At 36.0% G+C, this 21,852-nt stretch overlaps 1 protein-coding gene across 4 annotated transcripts in view; it reads right to left on the bottom strand.

The window, feature by feature from the left end:
• Window positions 1-21,852, bottom strand: part of LOC139118396 (calponin homology domain-containing protein DDB_G0272472-like) — a 33,277-nt gene that overhangs the window by 11,098 nt on the left and 327 nt on the right. For 3 of the 4 annotated variants that reach the window (XM_070681697.1, XM_070681701.1, XM_070681699.1), the window contains exons 2-16: window positions 15,396-16,654; window positions 14,893-14,986; window positions 14,285-14,414; window positions 13,528-13,708; window positions 12,046-12,162; window positions 11,184-11,300; window positions 10,791-10,889; window positions 10,330-10,485; window positions 6,595-6,687; window positions 5,564-5,677; window positions 4,976-5,071; window positions 4,663-4,859; window positions 4,084-4,149; window positions 2,709-2,814; window positions 1,963-2,233 (exon numbers count right to left, since the gene is read on the bottom strand). In XM_070681697.1, coding sequence (XP_070537798.1) covers window positions 1,963-2,233; window positions 2,709-2,814; window positions 4,084-4,149; window positions 4,663-4,859; window positions 4,976-5,071; window positions 5,564-5,677; window positions 6,595-6,687; window positions 10,330-10,485; window positions 10,791-10,889; window positions 11,184-11,300; window positions 12,046-12,162; window positions 13,528-13,708; window positions 14,285-14,414; window positions 14,893-14,986; window positions 15,396-16,646 — 3,088 coding nt within the window. In that variant the 5' untranslated portion in view covers window positions 16,647-16,654. Of the gene's footprint in view, window positions 1-1,962; window positions 2,234-2,708; window positions 2,815-4,083; window positions 4,150-4,662; window positions 4,860-4,975; window positions 5,072-5,563; window positions 5,678-6,594; window positions 6,688-10,329; window positions 10,486-10,790; window positions 10,890-11,183; window positions 11,301-12,045; window positions 12,163-13,527; window positions 13,709-14,284; window positions 14,415-14,892; window positions 14,987-15,395; window positions 16,655-21,601; window positions 21,734-21,852 lie in introns of those variants that run through there. The other variant, XM_070681698.1, reaches the window with a different exon arrangement.

Below are 21,852 nucleotides of genomic sequence, written 5' to 3'. Positions count from 1 at the left end.
ACATATTATAAATTTTGCCGTGGTTAAGTAAAAGTATTCTTTGACAAAAAATTGAATTACTTTGTTATTTGCATGCTGAATAAAACACTTCTAATCATTTATCTAAAAAATACCGCAATTATACGTGTCGCTCAAATTTGATACCAGTATGGTTTACCAATGATCAACAATAAATGTTGTTTCTATCTGTTCAGTGGAGGAAAATTCTATGTTGATGTTATGACAATGATTTCTGCACAGTACAACCAGAAAAACAACAAGAAATATTTAACCCTTTCACCACCATGGTTTGTCCCAAATCCATTGTTTTCTATGGTAAAGTTGGACCTGTATACTGGGAACTGGGGGTGAAAGGGTTAAACCAGAAAAACAAGAATGACAAAAGTAATTAAGGTCTGAAACTTTAGGTACTGGAGGTCAACTTTAGCAACATGCATAGCAGAAACAAGCCCTCTTAGTTTGAGTATAGACGGTCTTCCCCCCCCCCTCTACTGTCTATGGTTTCATCATGTCTGTTAATATGTAACAGTTCATAAACAATGACAGGAAATGATTCAAGATCAGTGGAGTTGGCCTGTTTCTTACTGGCCTGCACATTTGCAGGATTTCACTTTTTCTTACCTCATTTGCACATTTTTGACACTGATGTGTTCATTTGAACAAATTCACATCTCAACCCCTGCATCTACCTGTATGCCAAATACTGAGATGGTAGCTCTGGCGGTATGGGAGCCTTTGTGTGTGACGGACATACATCCGCACATACATACCCACAAATATACAGACATACAGACGCCACCGACTCATCATATAAGCTCTTTTTGGTATTTACAAAGCCAAATATGAGCTAAAAATTACCAAAGGCACCGACTCTCATTTCATCAGAACTGATCCATGTAATTAACTTTAAACTTGTACTTTTATATCAAGGGTTTCTGTTCTATTACTTCTCATTCAACAGAACCAAGAGCTCTACCAAAAAGACTGGCTTCAAAGATGGAGACAATTTCATTAGGAACAGATTGTACAAACATTAATATGTACATCTCTAGAAGACTATCTACTTATTTTTAAGAAGTTGGACAAAGTATTGTCTGGCAACATTTTAACAATTTTGTAACAATTATTGTTACAAAATTGTTAAAATGTTGCCAAACAATGCCTTGTTGACAATGGTATTTTCATCATGATTTGAAGAATTTGAATGGGAACACATCTTAGAGCATGCATACTAAAATTTTACAAAGTTTTTGCGACTAGTTTTTGACAAGGAAATTTTCTGACCAAACAACAACAAAAAACTGCATCTCTAGGAACTGTTATTCCTCCATTAAAGTGATTGGACAAGCACTTTTTGTGATGAGTTTTGACAAAAAATTAAGAAAATGATAAATTAATTATTTAAAAATAGAAATTTTGCAGATTTCATCGCTGAAAATTAAAATATTTTGATCATCTCTACCTTCTCAACAAATACATAATCTAATTGAAGTTACATGAACTTTTAGTTTGTTCCAGTTTGACACTCTTAATTACTTAGTATACTTTCTGGACTAACATGTTCTCTTTCACACAAATGTCATCGTAATCATCTCTTGATGCACAAACATGATACCAAGGTACAATTATATGCATCGATTGAAAACATTTTGGAGTAGATAGATATATAAGACATGTGTACACATTCACAGTACATCCCTATGGTCCATATTAATAGATACATCAGTAATTGAAACAAATAGATCCAGTAAAATCTAAATGTAGCCAATTGCAGTTTTCATTTCAGATCCAAATACAGTTATTATACTGACGTTTACTGAATTACAAAAAATGTGTCACACTTAAATAATGCAATTTTCAGAACAATTTCTAATTTATCTGTTTGACTGACAATTATTTTGATTCTTGGTTATTATTGGCGTCTAGTTAAGATGATGAAGATAGAGAGAAACTAAAGTCTACCTGGCCATGTTCCATTCTCTTCCAATATTGTGGTCAGACCAGCAGATGAATGCTGTGGATGGCTGTCATATCTATCTTCATACACATAATCTGAATGTCTAGTGTTATCAGTGTAGTACTCAGACTGTTGATGATCCATGTGATAATGAATCTCAGACTGGTTGCTGGACCTGCTTGTTTGATTTAAGTCTGTCATTCCAACAGAATTATCATCTGGTAGCTGATGAGTATCACTCAACACTCCACTACTGATTCCACTGTTGTTTCCATTCTGTGGTATTGCAAAGAGAAGACAATTATGAAATGATAAAACCACAATGGTCTCAACTATCATTGATGCCAAGATTTCTGTTTTGCAAGTTATCATTCCTACTTTTCTGTGGAGTTACCAAATGGCATTACAAAAACAAACAAAACAGCTAAATAGTGTGACTGTCAGAAGGAAAAAAAAGGCTTGGATTAGAAAAGAACTGACATGCATGGTATGGCTTACAGCACTGGCATTGCATCAAATTGAAAAAAGTACTCTGTTATGAATTCTACCTATAAAATATTTTATCACGAATAATGAAATGTTGAATCACAAAAAATACCATAACATAGGATTAACAGGCTGATTAAATTAACGCAATGAAGTCCAATGACAGTTTGATAAAGATAAAAATTTATAAGATATAAAATTTATAAGATATTTTATAAAATATAGTATTCTTAAGATATATAAAATTTACACAATGATTTGTCACCTTTGGAAATGACTGTGACGTTGAAAGATGACGTCCACCAAGTAATATCAATGCTTCATTACAATGAGACTGCATTAGAGTCTGTAACTTAGCAACCAATTCTGACCTGAAAATATGAACACAATCAGAAAGTTTACTATTAGCTGAATCCTTAACCCTTTCACCCCAGTTCCCTGTATACAGGTCCAACTTTACCATAGAAAACAATAGATTTGGGACAAACCATGGTGGTGAAAGGTTTAAACCATAAATCAAAATGAAGATTCATTTGTGTGATAATACTCTTTCTGCACCTTGATACAAGTTCTGCATATCAAGGTTGGAGGGTGGAAGGAACAGGCTGTACAGCTTATAATCAGGGTCTGTATTAATTTGTATCAGGACAGTAAAGGTCGATTCAAATGAGTCCTGGCTGATTTGGTAAAGAAGCTTTATTGATGTCGAAGGTTAGCAAAATGGCTGAACACACAAGCTGAATGACCCATGATGTAAATTATAGATGAGTGGGAGGCCTACTTGTGTCCTATTGGATTCATTCCTGGTAAGATGTGACAGGTCTTTGTTAGTTAGGATATAACTAAAATGTGAGTACAAGGTGATGACAGGAAAAGAAAGGTAAAATTACCAGGGTATATGGTATCATTGTCAAAGTAACTGATGAAGCTCCATATAAAGGTATACTGTCACCTGTTCCAATTTTGCCACAGTTACCATGGAAAGAGAAAATCTGACCAATCACAGATTTTAAGCGGGTGGCTGCTTTTTAAAAACAGTGCCATCACATGGGCATTTTGATTACCAAGGAACGCCCCTTTGGCCATATATGGGCATATTTAGATTACAGGTGAGTGTATACCTTTAAGTGTGCAATGTACACTGATACTTGTATTAATGAACTATCAACCCATAGTTATTTTGCATGCTTAGTGGTACTGCAAAATATTTTGGGATAAATTGATAACACATGGACAGGGATATTCCTTGGGTGTAGAGCATTGAACTTGATAAGACTTACTAGATTTGTTATCAATACAAAGGGAAAATGATTTATTGGCTGGAAATTGTCATCGCCTAGCAGTATGGGTCTAAATCCTTGACTGTCCATAAAATAATGACAACAATAATATTACCATCTATGCCAACTTTGAGACACTGGAGCACTGTGTCACAGATCAGAGAGGTATCAAAAGGTACCTGAAATTGACAAGTGCGGGGCCAAAGTGAGGGCCCTCACAATCAAAGTGAGGGCAATGGTGAAGGCGTGAAGTGAGGGCCCCCAAATTAAAAGTTTGGGTGATAGTGATAGAACCTGTTACAAAGTAAATACACAGAGATACTTGAAGAAGGAGAGTTTCATGATTGAACATAAACTTACTTGTGCAGCTCCATCTTTTGTTTTGATCTTTGTAAATCAGCAATCTCCCTCCTACATTCTTCAAGTCTGTCATTGAAACAGAAGACATGAACATTCAACATCATGCATTGTTAAAGTTACTGTGTGACCATCCAGTAAATTTTGTAGGCCACAAAACTGCAATGAGTTTCAGATTTTACTAGTAAATAACTCTAACAATGACTAATTTAAAAAAAAACTGTTGTATGCATGTATATGTTTTCTCTGGAGTAAATTTTGGAGAAATGATAGATGGCGCCATATGTTGCGGAAGTGAATTACTATCTTGACATTGTCTCCAATCTTCAACAATATCAATATTTCAATATGTATTCCGAAATCATCATAATGAGTTCTAGGCATATTTTTGACATATTTAAGGAAAGGTTGATGGGCAAACAGCTTGCTATTTGGAACTATAGATGAACATTATAAACACCATAGTTTGGTCCAATCATGTTATTTTATACAACAACATGGAAAGTCTGTGGAGGCAAACGGGGTCAAAGGTGAAATTCTATGACAAGTACAACTTGATATTGTATTGTTATCTAGACACACCTGTCTTCATATTCTTGAGTTGTGGCTTTCAGTCTTGCATCTTTCTTTGTGAGTTCAAGTTCAGAATCTAATCTTCTCTGCTCTAAGTCCTCTTGATGTCTCTCATTTATTTCTTGTACTTGTTTGCGGTGTGTTTCTCTCAATTCTGCTTCAGTTTCAACCAACTTATCATGAAACTCAGCTAGGTTATCTGCCATCTTTAAAAGAAAGATACGCTATTTGTTGTTGATTGAAGGTTCAATGGGATATATAATATTTCAAAAGGGAAAGTTTGAAAAAGAAAATCTGAAATGTGTTTCAGAGAATTTCTTACCAATTTTTCCATTTCAGCTTGATGTTCTGATTCCTGCTTGGATTGAGATGCTTCATGTCTGGCTTCAAGTAAACTTATCTCCATTTTCAAATTTTCCTAAAATGTGTTTCAAAGAAGTTTATTCAGTTAACTTTTTGGCTATGTTTAATATGATCATCATTTGGTGTCTAGATACAGGCATACCAAATTCATTAATTACTGGAAACAGATATAACCCCATGAAAGTTTTGTCAGATTGACCTACCAGTACACCTTATTTCATATTTTGGTCTCTGTGCATTTATTATGGGTAAAAAGTTAACAGATCATGAATGGGAATAGTTTGTTTCAAATAAATTTTAGGTGAAAAATGTCATGATGATGATGGTATGTTTAAAAAGGTCGAAAATTAGCATCAATATACAATTTCAAAAGCACAATTGTTTCATAAATTCTTATTATTTGAGCAAAGAAGTCCTGCCATCTAAATTTGATTACAGGAACCTGGGTTACATTTGGTATTTGTCACATATAACAATAAAGAACATAAGATACACCACAGTAAATAATATTACAATATTTAATTCAATAATATGAGAAGCACCATACCTTGTCTCTCTTAGCAGTGTCAAGTTCCAATTTTACTTTGTCTAATTCAGCTTGTACTGATGAAAGGACTATTTGTGAATCTTCAGCAGCTCTTCGTTCTCTCTCGGCGGTTTTCTGACCAATGCAAAATTCAAATTCAATGTGACTGGTTACATCTTACTGCAACATACATCTACAAGCACTTACTGATTAGCTAAAGTAAAGATGTCAAGATGCATTGGCAATTTTGTTACATTGAGGCAAAATATTTACATGAATGCCATACCTTACTGCGACTATAACAATACACTTGAGAAACAATATTGATGTTTTAGCTAAAGACTTGGCATTCTGAAAAGCTGTTGATAGAAATCTATCAACTGTATTATTTTTTCCTTATTGACATATCTAGCGCCAGTACAATGTAAGGTCAGAATACAATCATAGGTTTGATTCTAATCCTAGGTCTTTCACAAATTGATGTACTGATTGTGACACTTTTTTCATTTTTTTAGGTCACAAGATGCAACAACTGACATTAGAACAGCAAAACCAGGAATGTTCAGTGCAGTAGTAATTCTAACATACAGCACAATGATGACTATCAGTTCACAGTTCAGAATTATACAGCCCATTACATGGATTCCTACAGATGTTTTACTGCTTTTTATAGCCAACTATTACATTTTAATATTTTTTTCAAGTGGACATAAAAAACAGTTGACGTTAGGACTGACAGACAAAAGAATGTGAAACAAAACCATTTTTCTCTTGCCAAAGGTATTTTATAACAAATCACTGCTTGCTGTGCCTCAATATCTGATACACAACCAATGAATCACATGGTTCAGATAGCCTTTCTGATATGAATTGATTTTGCTTGCAATCAATCAATCAATCAGAGATTGACACATAGCTTGCTGTCAATCAGAGATTAACACACACATACACACACACTACTTATGCTTAGTATTGTAATTTGCTGTTGTCATTGCAATTATACACCCTAAAAAAGTCTATGTTGAAATTAACTGTCAAACAATATATCCTACCTTTTCTTGATTCAACGCCACAAAATGTTCCTCTGCAGCTTTTTTCAGTTTATCTTGGTATTCCTGTTTTTCTCTTTGCCAATGTTCACATTCCTGTAGTAGTAATAACATCAAACAGAAAATGAATTCACAAAAGGTGACAAAATATACTGTTTTAACCCAATTATTCAAATCACCATTTTGGCTCAAAGCCATGGTTTTTATAGAAGTATCCAATACAAGGTGTCTATCTTTCATTGTTTAAGCTTTTCTCATATAACGTACTAAAAGTCGTCTTATTCAAGTAAAGCTAATTTGTGTACCTTTTCAAAGCCATTGCTATACAGAAAATACCCAGAGAGTGTACATGATTAGATGGTACATGCAGAAATGATGCATGGTATTCTAGAATGCTGTGACAGGCTATATCAGTGCACCCAACAGGACTATATCACCTAAGCCACGTTTTATCTTTTTTTGTTCTAGATCACATGATCACTTAGATCACTAGATCACTTAGCCAATCACAGTAACTAGATAATACATGAGGTGTAATAATTTGGCATAGATCACTGTAAACACACTGGGAATATCTGTCTAATATTATATCACAATGCAGTTCATTTTAGTGAAAATTGATGGAATATTCGTAAGAACTTGCTCATGCATTCAAAGTTGCAACAGTAATCTGATAGAAAAAGTGAGTGTATGTCATCTACATGTATCACTTGTTAGTGTACTAAATGGAAAAGGGTTTCACAGTACTTGTATCACTTGTTGGTGTACTGAATGGGAAAGGGTTTCACAGTACATGTATCACTTGTTGGTGTACTGAATGGAAAAGGGTTTCACAGTACATGTATCACTTGTTAGTGTACTGAATGGAAAAGGGTTTCACGGTACTTGTATCACTTGTTGGTGTACTGAATGGAAAAGGGTTTCACGTACTTGTATCACTTGTTGGTGTACTGAATGGAAAAGGTTTCACAGTACTTGTATCACTTGTTGGTGTACTGAATGGAAAAGGGTTTCACAGTACTTGTATCACTTGTTGGTGTACTGAATGGAAAGGGTTTCACAGTACATGTATCACTTGTTGGTGTACTGAATGGAAAAGGGTTTCACAGTACTTGTATCACTTGTTGGTGTACTGAATGGAAAAGGGTTTCACAGTACTTGTATCACTTGTTGGTGTACTGAATGGAAAAGGGTTTCACGGTACTTGTATCACTTGTTGGTGTACTGAATGGAAAAGGGTTTCATGGTACTTGTATCACTTGTTGGTGTACTGAATGGAAAAGGGTTTCACAGTACTTGTATCACTTGTTAGTGTACTGAATGGAAAAGGGTTTCACAGTACATGTATCACTTGTTGGTGTACTGAATGGAAAAGGGTTTCACAGTACATGTATCACTTGTTGGTGTACTGAATGGAAAAGGTTTCACAGTACATGTATCACTTGTTGGTGTACTGAATGGAAAAGGGTTTCACAGTACATGTATCACTTGTTAGTGTACTGAATGGAAAGGGTTTCACAGTACATGTATCACTTGTTGGTGTACTGAATGGAAAAGGGTTTCACAGTACTTGTATCACTTGTTGGTGTACTGAATGGAAAGGGTTTCACAGTACTTGTATCACTTGTTGGTGTACTGAATGGAAAAGGGTTTCACAGTACATGTATCACTTGTTAGTGTACTGAATGGAAAGGGTTTCACAGTACTTGTATCACTTGTTAGTGTACTGAATGGAAAAGGGTTTCACAGTACATGTATCACTTGTTGGTGTACTGAATGGAAAGGGTTTCACAGTACTTGTATCACTTGTTAGTGTACTGAATGGAAAAGGGTTTCACAGTACATGTATCACTTGTTGGTGTACTGAATGGAAAGGGTTTCACAGTACTTGTATCACTTGTTGGTGTACTGAATGGAAAGGGTTTCACAGTACATGTATCACTTGTTGGTGTACTGAATGGAAAAGGGTTTCACAGTACATGTATCACTTGTTGGTGTACTGAATGGAAAAGGGTTTCACAGTACTTGTATCACTTGTTAGTGTACTGAATGGAAAAGGGTTTCACAGTACATGTATCACTTGTTGGTGTACTGAATGGAAAAGGGTTTCACAGTACTTGTATCACTTGTTGGTGTACTGAATGGAAAAGGGTTTCACAGTACTTGTATCACTTGTTGGTGTACTGAATGGAAAAGGGTTTCACAGTACATGTATCACTTGTTAGTGTACTGAATGGAAAAGGGTTTCACAGTACTTGTATCACTTGTTAGTGTACTGAATGGAAAAGGGTTTCACAGTACATGTATCACTTGTTGGTGTACTGAATGGAAAAGGGTTTCACAGTACTTGTATCACTTGTTAGTGTACTGAATGGAAAAGGGTTTCACAGTACATGTATCACTTATTGGTGTACTGAATGGAAAAGGGTTTCACAGTACTTGTATCACTTGTTGGTGTACTGAATGGAAAAGGGTTTCACAGTACTTGTATCACTTGTTGGTGTACTGAATGGAAAGGGTTTCACGTACATGTATCACTTGTTAGTGTACTGAATGGAAAAGGGTTTCACAGTACTTGTATCACTTGTGGTGTACTGAATGGAAAAGGGTTTCACAGTACTTGTATCACTTGTTGGTGTACTGAATGGAAAAGGGTTTCACAGTACTTGTATCACTTGTTGGTGTACTGAATGGGAAAGGGTTTCACAGTACATGTATCACTTGTTAGTGTACTGAATGGAAAAGGGTTTCACAGTACTTGTATCACTTGTTGGTGTACTGAATGGAAAAGGGTTTCACAGTACTTGTATCACTTGTTAGTGTACTGAATGGAAAAGGGTTTCACAGTACTTGTATCACTTGTTGGTGTACTGAATGGAAAAGGGTTTCACAGTACTTGTATCACTTGTTGGTGTACTGAATGGAAAGGGTTTCACAGTACTTGTATCACTTGTTGGTGTACTGAATGGAAAAGGGTTTCACAGTACTTGTATCACTTGTTGGTGTACTGAATGGAAAAGGGTTTCACAGTACTTGTATCACTTGTTGGTGTACTGAATGGGAAAGGGTTTCACGGTACTTGTATCACTTGTTAGTGTACTGAATGGAAAAGGGTTTCACAGTACATGTATCACTTGTTAGTGTACTGAATGGAAAAGGGTTTCACAGTACATGTATCACTTGTTGGTGTACTGAATGGGAAAGGGTTTCACAGTACTTGTATCACTTGTTGGTGTACTGAATGGAAAAGGTTTTCACAGTACTTGTATCACTTGTTGGTGTACTGAATGGAAAAGGTTTCACAGTACTTGTATCACTTGTTGGTGTACTGAATGGAAAAGGGTTTCACAGTACTTGTATCACTTGTTGGTGTACTGAATGGGAAAGGGTTTCACAGTACTTGTATCACTTGTTGGTGTACTGAATGGAAAAGGTTTTCACAGTACTTGTATCACTTGTTAGTGTACTGAATGGAAAAGGTTTTCACAGTACTTGTATCACTTGTTAGTGTACTGAATGCATTGTATACAATCTGTGCAGCATTTTATTTTTGCATGTATGATTTTAAACTTTGCAGATTCTATTACATAAGATTTGCAATTTTCTTTGTCACCAATTTTCACATATTTTCAGAGTGTACAACACTGACATGATTGCATCTATCAGGAAAATAAAAGCATAAAAGGCTACACAGTAGAAACAAACACATCACAGGCTACACAGTAGAAACAAACATACCTGATCCAGTGTCCTGCAAGCTTCTTCAAGATCCTTTTCCAATTTTTTGTTTCTCTTTATTGCCTCATTTTTCCAAACTTCTAATTCTTCAACTCTTTTTTTCTCCATTTCAATGACTTTAAGAGTTTCATCCCTCTCTTTGTTGTGCAATACCATCTTTGAATAAAAGTACACAAATTCTTCAGTTAAAGTCACTATACAATACGCCAATATGTTGTTAATTTCTTCTGTATTTGTAAAAGAGGAGATTTAGGACTGATTTTGGTAAATGATATTACTGTTCACAAAGGCATGGTATTATTTGAATTGGAGAAGGCTATTAAACTTGCAGTTTGTCACAAACATTTCTGAAGTATTTCTTAAATTTGTAAAAGTCTCTTTTATACAGGTCATCTAGGAGTGCATGATATGAGGTTTAGTCAAAGTTTTCACATGCTATTTTCTACTAATCTTTTCCATACCTGGGCCTCTATATCATTTTCTGCACGTGATGCTCTAAGCTGTTCCTTGGTTAGTTGCTCAACAGCTTGCGACAATTCAGCTTCAAATTTCTTCAGCAACTGAAAATGAAAAAGTGGGTAGATATTACAAACAATTCCTAGAGGCAAAGAATCTGTGACTTGCTGCCTGATCAATGTATTAGATTGCATCACAAAACAAATTGATATGTATATGTACACTGTACAACATTGTCTTTGTATCAAATTTAACCATTTAAAGAAATGTCTGTATAATAGCTCAAGACAGATAAATAATTCTGGAAGGTCTATGACCATACCAAATTAACATATTCCTAATCATCTCCTATGACTGCAAATGGAGGGAAATTAATGATTCCTTTTTCTCACAAATACCTCTTGTTGTTTTGCATTTGTTGCCTCTGCCTTTTGCTTCTCTTCTTTCAGTTTTTCTATAAATGACGTCTTCTCAACTTCATGTTTCTTCCATCCATCAACAACTTTGGCAAGAGTCTAGAAATACAGGTTAACAAAACTTTGTTTTTCACAAGCACCTGTACTAGTTGTAAGGGCACAGTGTCTGTCACTATGCTGTAGGTTTGAGTTCATCAAAATATTTTCATGAGAAAAGGATTTCATTTTAGATATTTGAACTCAGAATATAAAAATATTTTTAAAGTCTTTGTTGTACATATGGTATATACAGTATATAATCAGTATATACTGTTATACACTATATACTCACTATCAACTTAGACACATATATTAACAGTGATAATCATACAATGTGCAAAATGAAATCACATTATACAGGAATGACATGATTAATTGCTTCAAGCCAAAAAGTAACATAATTCTAAAATTACACATTGTTTTCCTTTGAAAAAATCGCTTAAAAATCTGTGTGATAGCATCAGAGAAAAAGACATGATTTGATTTCATGGCTATCTTTCTCTGTCGTAGGCACAAGTCTATGGCATACATTGTAGCTAGAAATACATGTAACTGTGTGTATAATTACCATGGTTGATCGCATGCTGAAAATGACAATATAAATACAAGAATTGGCATGGTTTGGTGTCAAAGGGCACAGATTGTATGGCATTCAATATTGCACTTTGTATGGTCAACTACATGTACAATAAAGCCATATATCCTTCACTCTCAAAGCAAATATTGAAACCAGTCTTTAATGTGATAGTGTACCACAGCAATATGTTATAATGGCATTGTTCTATTCTAGTGCTGGTAACTTTACCTTGTCTAATTGTTCTATCATGACATCTTTCTTCCTGTCTGTAGAGACTGCAACTGCAAGCTGTTGTTGAAGTTCAAGCATCTTGTTCTGTAACTGTTGTATTTGCTTCTCACAATGCTGGTATCAGATAAAAACAAATTAATTCACTTACATTGCTTGCATGAAGATAGTTTTGAATACAACATATTAAGAATGTCAGGATATTTCTTCCACTTTACCAGTACTATTACGGTTTGTCCAATACTTCACTTGCTTGAGCCCTTGTCCATACAGAGCCATATTTTGTGAATAACCCTATTATTATCTAGCTTATTCAATAAATACTTATTTTTATGTCATTTAGGATTATTTGGAGGTTTTGAAGATCCCCACAGTTTGTTATTGCTCATTTTCTTCAGGGGACATGAACAGCTTTATGGAAAAGTCACTGCAACTTTTACAATACATCAACATCGTGTACTGTGTGAATTTAGAAAGTTATTGATGGCTAGGACCTCATCAGTTATGGCAAACAGGTGTATAAACAACTTTATTTTTGCATGGGACTGCATGAAGCCTTGATGACAATGAAATAATCTCACAACAAACATGGCATTTGCTTAGTTGTTACTACAACAAACTAGCCACAAAGGTAGATGGGTTGTCTTCAGTTAAGGATGTCTGTTCCTAAGTTCTTACAAATGTATGACTTACACAAAGGCACATGTGAGTTCTCGGAGTTTACTTTATTTTGCATTTTGAAGCAATTTGATTTTATCAAATTTGATCAGATTTGGCTGCCAGCGATTTCTAATCTAGCATAGACCTTACTGTAGATGACTTTATAATTCTCATGTCTGCTAACAGCAGCTAAAACCTGGGATTCAGAATCATAGTATTACAGACATGTTGCGTTTTTGTTTTCCAGTAAATGAAGTACAGAATACAAATTTACTGAGAGGTAACTCTGATAATGATGCTACTAAACAGTTAGAGGTTTATACTTGATGACATTCAAGCAGAAATTAAATATATGTCATTTCAATGGTTTCCAAAGACTTAAAAATTGTTAATTGATGAACTTGTATACAAAATATCTGTTTCTGTTGAAAAAATGTTTAAGAACATGAGGCTAAAAGTTATGTAATTAAAGAATTAAAATTTTTGCGATAGTAATGAAAATTCACAATAGTTTTGTTCAGTCAAGTTATTTGAATACACAAAGTACATTATTTAACAAAATTGGCACTTGGTAGCCAAATTGGATTGTACAATGAAACAAATTCAGAAGCCTGTGTCACATGATATTCATGAACCAAGTTTAAACAAAATCAAAGAAGGGTGTCCCAGAAATGGTTCCAAATGCATTGACAAATGGAGAGACAATCTTAATTTAATCTTTGAGTCTCAAGGTCTAAGTCTATGGGTAGTATGTATAGAAGCAGCAGTGCTTGTATTTTACTACATTGACTTATAATTAATTTGACACACAAGATGACAAACCTTCCTCCTGTACATTTCTCTTTCAAGTCTGTCTTTCATCAGTTGATTTTCTGTGTACAATGTGCTATCTGTAGCTCTTGTAGATCTTGAATTTGACTGATACCACAGCTTGGATGATAAACCTACACCACTGTCGTATGCCAGCGTACCAATTGGAGAGACTTCATTGTATGGCTTGGCACTAGGAAGGTATACAGTATATGGATGTCAATAAATTAGTGACATCAGTGAAAGTACAGTAAGTGTCAAATAACCACTAGATTAGAGTCAAATCATATTTCATGTCACTTGTAATATATTGTTCATGAAATTCAAAAGTATCACATCTGGATGGGAATTGGGAGTAAATAGATAAAGGAATGAATTTGGTCTTTTTCTTTGAGTAATGTAATGACCCTTTACATGCTTTGGACTATCAATGCGCTAAACTATACTCTCTGTCATTCAACATTCCAGTCCATTGCTAGCCAATCTATGAAATAAGTCATAACAGTGATGTCTTTCAATAATTCAACCAAAATAAACATTTTTACCAATCCTCACCGGTTAATTATTACAATATTTTTTCCAATATGGGGTTTTTTCCCAGATCATGCAAGGACATATTTACACATAAATTTATCAGAACTCACTGGTAGTAGATTCATAATGTAAAGATATTATAATGCATAAGAGAGCATGATATACATATTAACTGTACATGTACGCTGGGCCTAGTAAATTTATCCTTGAATAAAGAAACAGTAGAAAAACTCACCTGATCAATGTATCTGTTCTGACACTGTCAAAGGACTCTTCATTCAAATGACTTGTCTCATTATCAGAATTTCCAGGATTTCCAAGGATATCATGAACAGAATCACGTGTGTGATCAAAATGATCCCGATCTGCGAATTCAAATTACAACATCTCTATTTCTACTCCATACCATGCATTAAAACTATCATTCTTGCTTGATGATAACAACATTTACATATTTGTACCTTAAAGTGATGTGAAATAGACTCAAAATAGAGAAGTTTGTTTATAGTTGTCTTGCTCTAATTTTTATACCGCTCTCCATTAACACTTGTTTCAGTCATAGTGCATAATTGAAGCACATAAAACAAGAGGAAACTTGTTCAAACAATTTAAAAGTTGACATCTGTTGACAAAATGAAATTTCTAGTATCTTGAGAGCAGTCACCTAAAACACAACAATGAAAGATATAGCTACAACTCTTGGAGAGGTGAAAGAAAAATACAATTGAAACATCACTTGTACAGCTCTCACTATTCATTCACTGAACACATCAAGGTTACAAGTTTTTGTTGTATCAAGGAAAAGAATGTTGGCTTAAAATCAAGAGAAGTTGTATACTGTACTTTGTATTTGCTTTCCCAGCTTCAGCATACCATGAAGATGATCCCGAACTTTTTCCATATCTTTGATATCATTAGAAAGTATGTCCACATTGCCCTATTCATGGATAAATAAAACATCAGTTGTAATACAACATGTAAATAAACACTGGTAAATACAGTCCTCAACAATGTGAGTAACATACATGTACATTCATATCAGAGTGTAAAAGTGTAAAAAATGGTAGCCCAAGTGTACTACCATGGAAAAAAGTTAATTTTGAGCCCTGACATGTATGTATGTATGTATGTATGTATGTATGTATGTATGTATGTATGTGTGTGAGTATGTATGTATGTATGTATGTATGTATGTGTGTGTGTGTGTGTGTGTGTGTGTGTGTGTATGTATGTATGTATGTATGTATGTATGTATGTATGTATGTATGTGTGTGAGTATGTATGTAGGTACTACTTGTCTCTACAGTAAACATCTGTATATGTGCTGATGCATATTGTAACTTTACCTTGGTTACACTGCTTTCCAGTTCCAATTTAGCTGACTCTGTTTTCAGTGATGATGGCATGGCTCCACTGTGTGTTGAGTCAGGTATACTTCCTGAAAATCCATATCCGCATGATTTTACCGATGATCTACCTGACATACTGGCATACTTTTCTTTCCATGTCATGGGATAGAAATCTCTTATTTCAGGAATTTCCGCCGGCTTGCTGATAGGTTGGTGAATCACTGGTTTGGTTGCCTGTGATTTACTTTCAGTTATCTCAGCTTTAGTTTCTGATTTCCCCGGTGACTTGACAGGTACATGTATAACAGTGGAACCGGTCTTATCACTAGCATCATCAGATTGTGTTATACCCTTACTGCCAGTGTCATCCTTCTTCTCTTTATGATTTATATCTTCCATGTCTGTGTCTCTATCTGATCTGTTCATTATTGTGTTTGTCCTATCATTTCTAGGTTGACTTTCACTGTTCAGCTCTAAGCCTGCACCTGATGTCAAGTAGACACCATGACTCTGACTAAAAAGCTTCCTGCTAATGGGTGACCTCTCTGGTGATTTGGAAGAGCCAGCTTCTGAATTCTCACTTTCATTCATCTTATTCAGGGCTGTCATGGATTTGCTTTTTCTGGTTTCTTCTAACTGTTTACTTTCTTGCAAAGAAGCCATAAGTCTCTGAGTAACACTGGCAGCAAGGTCTCTATCAAATGGTGTTGTTGGCAGAGATCTGGCATATTGATATGCATGTGTAGCACCCACCCTGGTGGTTGATGTTTCTCTATTGGATGACTGTGGACTGTATTTCTTTGAAGCAAAGCTGCTCTGCAGTTCTGTCTTTTCCTGTTTATTACGTAAGCTCCAAACATCATCTACAGAACCACAGTATTTTCTTTCAACATTGCTACTTTGTAATACAGATGGGCTTCTTTTTTCGAAATGTGAAGTTTTTAGTGGACTTGATTCCCTCGATCTTTCATGAATGTTTGTCTTCACAGTGTAAGATTCATACTGCTTAGCTTTGATTGGACTTGTTTCTCTGGAGCTTCCAAACTGCACACTCTTGATTGGGCTTGATTCTCTGGAGCTTTGAAAAGGCCCACTCTTGATTGGGCTGGATTCCCTAGACCTGTCACGAATGCCACTTCTTTCTGGGCTTGAGTTCCAAGATCTTTGAGGTGAGCTGGTCAAACTGCAGGTGAATGGCTCAATACCACTCAATAACTCATCAGTGTCTACACTGGATGACTCAGTCATGTTTCAACCTGTAGGCCAAGTTACAAGATGATTAATTTGTAATAATACAAAGTTTGGCACATACGAATATGCACATTATATTTCACACCTTTATTTGGTCATTTGGAAAATTTCATGTTGGAAAGTAGCTACACAAAGTAACTTGCAGAAATATGGACATACACATGCTACTGACATGACCCACCAGCAAATTACAATGCAATAAGGCTATATTTATCACTGGTATACCTGAACCACATTCGTAGACAGCCTGTAACACACAGATATCACAGATATCTGACAAATTGAGGCTTTAAAAAGTACTGCCATTAATGGTGGTGGTGTGCTTCCTGTTATGGTAGAACATGCCTTGGGGACAGATATCCAGACTCTCAAACTTTCATAATTCTTTTCTGATCTACCACTTGTGGGGGCTCATTTTGAAGCCCTTGGCTTGAAAAACTTTCACCGTCTTAGTTTTTTGAAAATTGAGAATTTTATTTTTCTCCATAGAGTATCACAGGGATGGTGACCATTTTGAATTTCAAATATCGGCAAATATAGGTAATTTGTTTCTCTAGAAAACTTGCATGGTGACCCTGATTTTTACCTCGCGTGCGCATGCGCGCAGCGAGGTTATGTCGCAGCGATGTCTGTCTGTCTGTCCGTCTGTGTGTCTGTGTGTCTGTCTGTCTGTCTGTCTGTCTGTTGGTCATTTTCTCAAAAACGGCTGAACGTATTTCAGTCAAATTGGTAGACATCTTCAGAATTCAAATGGCTAGAACTGAAAAGGTTTTGGTGGGCGTGGCTTGGATATTAATGAAGTTATGAAAGTTTTAATTTTTCTGTTACGCCGCGTATGACAAGTGAAAACAATCGACTGTTTGAGGGCGCTGTGAAATGTGCTTGTCCAGGTTGGCTACAGCTGGATAGCTCTGGTTTCAACCACGGTCCCTCTGTGTTTCAACCTCGTATTGAACATTAAAAATATGATATTTTATTACTCATTCAACTCACTATTCAAGATAAAATATCGTTTAGCAAATTAGCTTCATCCTTGGTAATTGATTGTTTCCCTCGCTGCTCGATCGCCAGAAATGAGTACATACGTTCTTAGCCCTGCGTACGATGCTGTGTGTTCCGCTACAGCTATTAATAGCCCCGCTCACCACAGCCCTGCAAAGACCCATACGTAGAGTTGGTGACTTCAAATCCATTTTTGGACTTGACGTAAAAAGCCAAATTACTGCCGAAATTCAGCGTTCTGGGCCCAAGTCGTATCCCTGCCTACCGCAGCTACTCGATCGCTTCCAAAAATGCCAGTCTTTATTCTTTTTTCGTAAATAACCGTCGATGTCGGCAACTCTCTCGCTAGCCCTGCGTACGTACGCAGTGTACGCTGTGCATTCCCTGTGTGCGTTCCTAACACACAGCGTACACTGCGTACGTAATACGTTCTCTACCTAGCCTCATGGCATGGAAGTGCTGATGAATAATAACTTTGGGTCAAAGGTATTGAAGTGTCCAATCAGGTTCGTGCACAGAGTCCAAGGCCATGACCTACTTCATGTACTGCTGCACTAAAACATTTTACACAAAGTGATTTCTGAATTCAGTCACTCGGCCGCGCTGATCGCTAATCTTGAGTTTTGACTGTTGATGTCGTCGTGTCGACGTTTGACTTTAAGAATCGTGTGGGTTACTCTGGACATAGCGAACCAAAAGCTAGATTATCGAAGGTTAGCGTCATAATATTTGATCAATGCATTTTTCTCTGAGAATGAGATGTAGAGTGACACTTTTCAATCTTGTGTGTGTGTCAGCGAATTTATATTCCGGCATGGTTCCGCTGAGATCAGCATAATATTATGGCGACGTATTGACAGTCTGTGTCTTTTAAGTTGCTTTTCAAGATTGTATTAGCTACAGAACCAACAATGACAAATTTTTCATGAGATTTCCATGTTGGCATTGATGTTAAATCAGGAGCAGTAGGCTAGCTCCTGCCATGCTCCTGCGTACAATAGGTCTGCGTTTCCCGGCGGTACGGTGGTAGGCCGACGGCTTGTACCACACTGTCCACAGGACAGCACGTGGTAGAGGCCGTGTGCACAACCTGTACGCAGAGCTTCGAATACACTAGACAGAGTTCGTGTTTCCGTAAATTAGGCATTGAACTTGACAATATAGGCAATAACCAGAATCATCGACCATCGCCTGACAAGTGCACCATAGTCAGCTGTACATGAGTTGCGTGGCGTGGTGAGCAGGTTCCCATGGGTATTTATTTTTTGAAACGCGTACTTCAAAGGTCACGAACTCATTTTGCTGCTACACGGCGCGGCACAGATGATTGTATCGTTTTTGGGCGCATTGAGATACTGTGAAGTAGGTCAACTCGTTCTACATGGCAATTATATGTGAAATATGCAGAATTTATACGCAAACGCGACCTCTGCCAGTTAAGAGCCTGCTCAGCCATTTGCACTTGCATCGACAGGTATTGTTGGATCATAATTTTTCAAATGGTTTCTTTTCTTTTTTTCATTGCGTAATACAGTGGGGATAATGTCAAATTTAGATAGATTGGATTAATTTCGGGAATAAAAACAATGTAATGTCATAAAAGCCAATACCCCAAGAAGTACTTTACAAAATGTGCACGCGAGGCAATTCAGTTCATATCTGGTCATTCTTGATTTTGAAAGAGAATCATTGAAAGATTCCTTGAGGAAAATTTGTCTTTCACTTTCAAGGTGCATACTACCTAAACAATTTGTCAAAATAGCACAAATATTAAGGACACATTACAGAAATTTTCGCTTTTAGTCAATTAATAAGCTTTGCAATTAGAACATTCTGATTGTGTACTATAGTAGCAGGGCCATTACTAAATGGAGTTGTCATGTTTACCATCTGTTTTGCTCAACAATTTTATGATTTATGTTGTTCATTTGTATCTGATCGATTTGATTTAATTTTAAATAACCTTCAATCATAGACCTTTGAGAAAATATGCTTAACATACATCATAGTTGTAGGAATATTAGTATCTATTTTCAAATGTCTAAGGCAGTAGTTTTATCAATCATCATGAAGCTGAAACTGATTTTTATAGTCTGATAATATGGTTTGTGATTTTGCATGAATAATTATTGGTCTCAAAAGTTTTGCACTTGTTGCAATTCTTGTCTACTCTAGTGTTGAACTGTTCTCTCCAGCATACAATCAGAGTGGTGAAACTGCCACTCTGGTCTAGTGGAAGCCTCTATGCTTGGCTCTGAATGTGCAATCGAGCAACTTTTTCATTCGCAAGATCCAAAGAATTGTTCAACAACTTTTATATACCACATGCTGAGGTTTGTGATAGTAATGATAATAGGATTATAATGATGAGCTGTATTTTGAAGGTATTGATGGCAATGTTTTCAGTTTAAGATGACTGCAGACAATACGTTAATTCTATGCAAATCAATATGACAATTAGCCACCACTCTGGCAAAAAATAGTTTGAAGGACACTGAACTCCCTCTCTTTTTGATGACGAAAATACAAAAATGAGGTTTTGCAAGAAGGAATTTAGTAATAGTACCCATCCTCTTTAGCCCATACCGTCTTGAATATCCACATAGATGATCACAATAGGTCTTTGTCTGGCAGAGATATTGACTTTGGTGTGGGTGGTGCAACTGTAACTAATTTGTTATAAGCTGTCATAACATGTGTCTACCTGTGCCACCTCTCATGCAAGTCCCAGAAAATTTTTTGAAATTAAAGTTTTGTGCATAGTATACATGTATGCCCCAGACCAGGCAAAAGGTATACAAACAAAATGTAGAGGAGAAAAAGTACATGTATGGGTGGAATATACCTGCAGATGGTACTTACATGTAAAGGTCACATGACATATTAGATCTTGTCAACTCCGTAAAATGATGATAATATTAATAACTTTAGAAGAAAGACATTGAGTGGTCACTCAAATATGCTCTGAATCAGCTGTTATAGCTGAAATGTAAAACTTCACCTTTTTCATGCATTTTGTGACAAATAATAATTACAGCAATTTACCATCAGAAGGATCCATGTTTGTCATAAAAACAGTAACATGCTCCATAGATTGTTAGGACTACCATACACCCTTGGAGCTGCCACAAATTCTTACTCTCATCTTCATTTGTTTTAAATAATGATAAATTTTCAGAAAGAGTTCCTCAAGGCCCCCAACCCCAAATAAGTTTTTTCATAGGTAGGATATACAACACTTGTAAGTATGCTTACCCTAAAACTAAACCTAACCCTACAAAAGCTGTATTTGATGTGCTTCTTCCAAGGAAAGTCTGCAATTAAGTGATTTCCAGGGAGAGAGGGGGCAAAGGAACTCTTGCCAAATTTTCACTCTTCATGAGTCAGGCTGTCTATAGATTTCTTTAGACAGACAGTTTCATTGCTATGAAAACATGTTGTTACAAGTGTTATTTGCATCTGATATGTACTTTTCTGGCTTACAATGTCACTGGTGATCTCTTATGTACCATTGAAGTGTTTTGAAGTTGAAGATAGATTTCTGTGTTACTTTGGCTTCAATTCCAATTTTTCATTCACCTATTTGCCTTCTTATTTGTTTTTATGTCTTGTTTTACGAATGTCTCTTTTGTGATGGATGATATTGCATCCTAAAATACAGTGACATAATGACATCTAATTGAACTGTGGACAACAGTAAAAGAGGGACAAACTCAGTATCAAAAAAATATGTTGAATTACAAATGACGGAAGCGTAATAATTAAAAGCCAGAATCAAAACGTAAGTACACGTAGTGAAATGGGCCGGGAGTAGAGCCTTTGGTTATTGAAGTGTACTTATTGCAGGTTCGGCACTTTGCTGCACAGGAGGCTCGGAGTGTTAAGCGTAAAAGTAATGTAAAATAGTAATAAACTGTAACTTTGAGAGGTGAGAAATTGACAACACTTACTATCGTCGGTCTTGCTTGCTGGGCTAATATTTCAGACTTGTATGGAAGACGAAAAACGGCGAACTGACCTGTTAAACTTCTCTAGAGCAAGAGCGAAAAACATGTCCTAACAGGAATCAAGATGCAAGATTGTGTAGCCTAACGTCTTGATTTTACGAAAACCTTTTCGTTTTTTGATATTTCAAGAAATTTCATACATGAATCCGACAGATTTTTAATTATTTGCGGAACGAGGAAGTTGTCCGAATTAC

Source organism: Ptychodera flava, chromosome 19 (genome assembly GCF_041260155.1).
Source record: "Ptychodera flava strain L36383 chromosome 19, AS_Pfla_20210202, whole genome shotgun sequence".
Lineage (NCBI taxonomy): Eukaryota > Metazoa > Hemichordata > Enteropneusta > Ptychoderidae > Ptychodera > Ptychodera flava.
The sequence above is the reverse complement of the archived record's forward strand: the minus strand, read 5'-3'. Positions and strand labels throughout refer to the sequence as shown.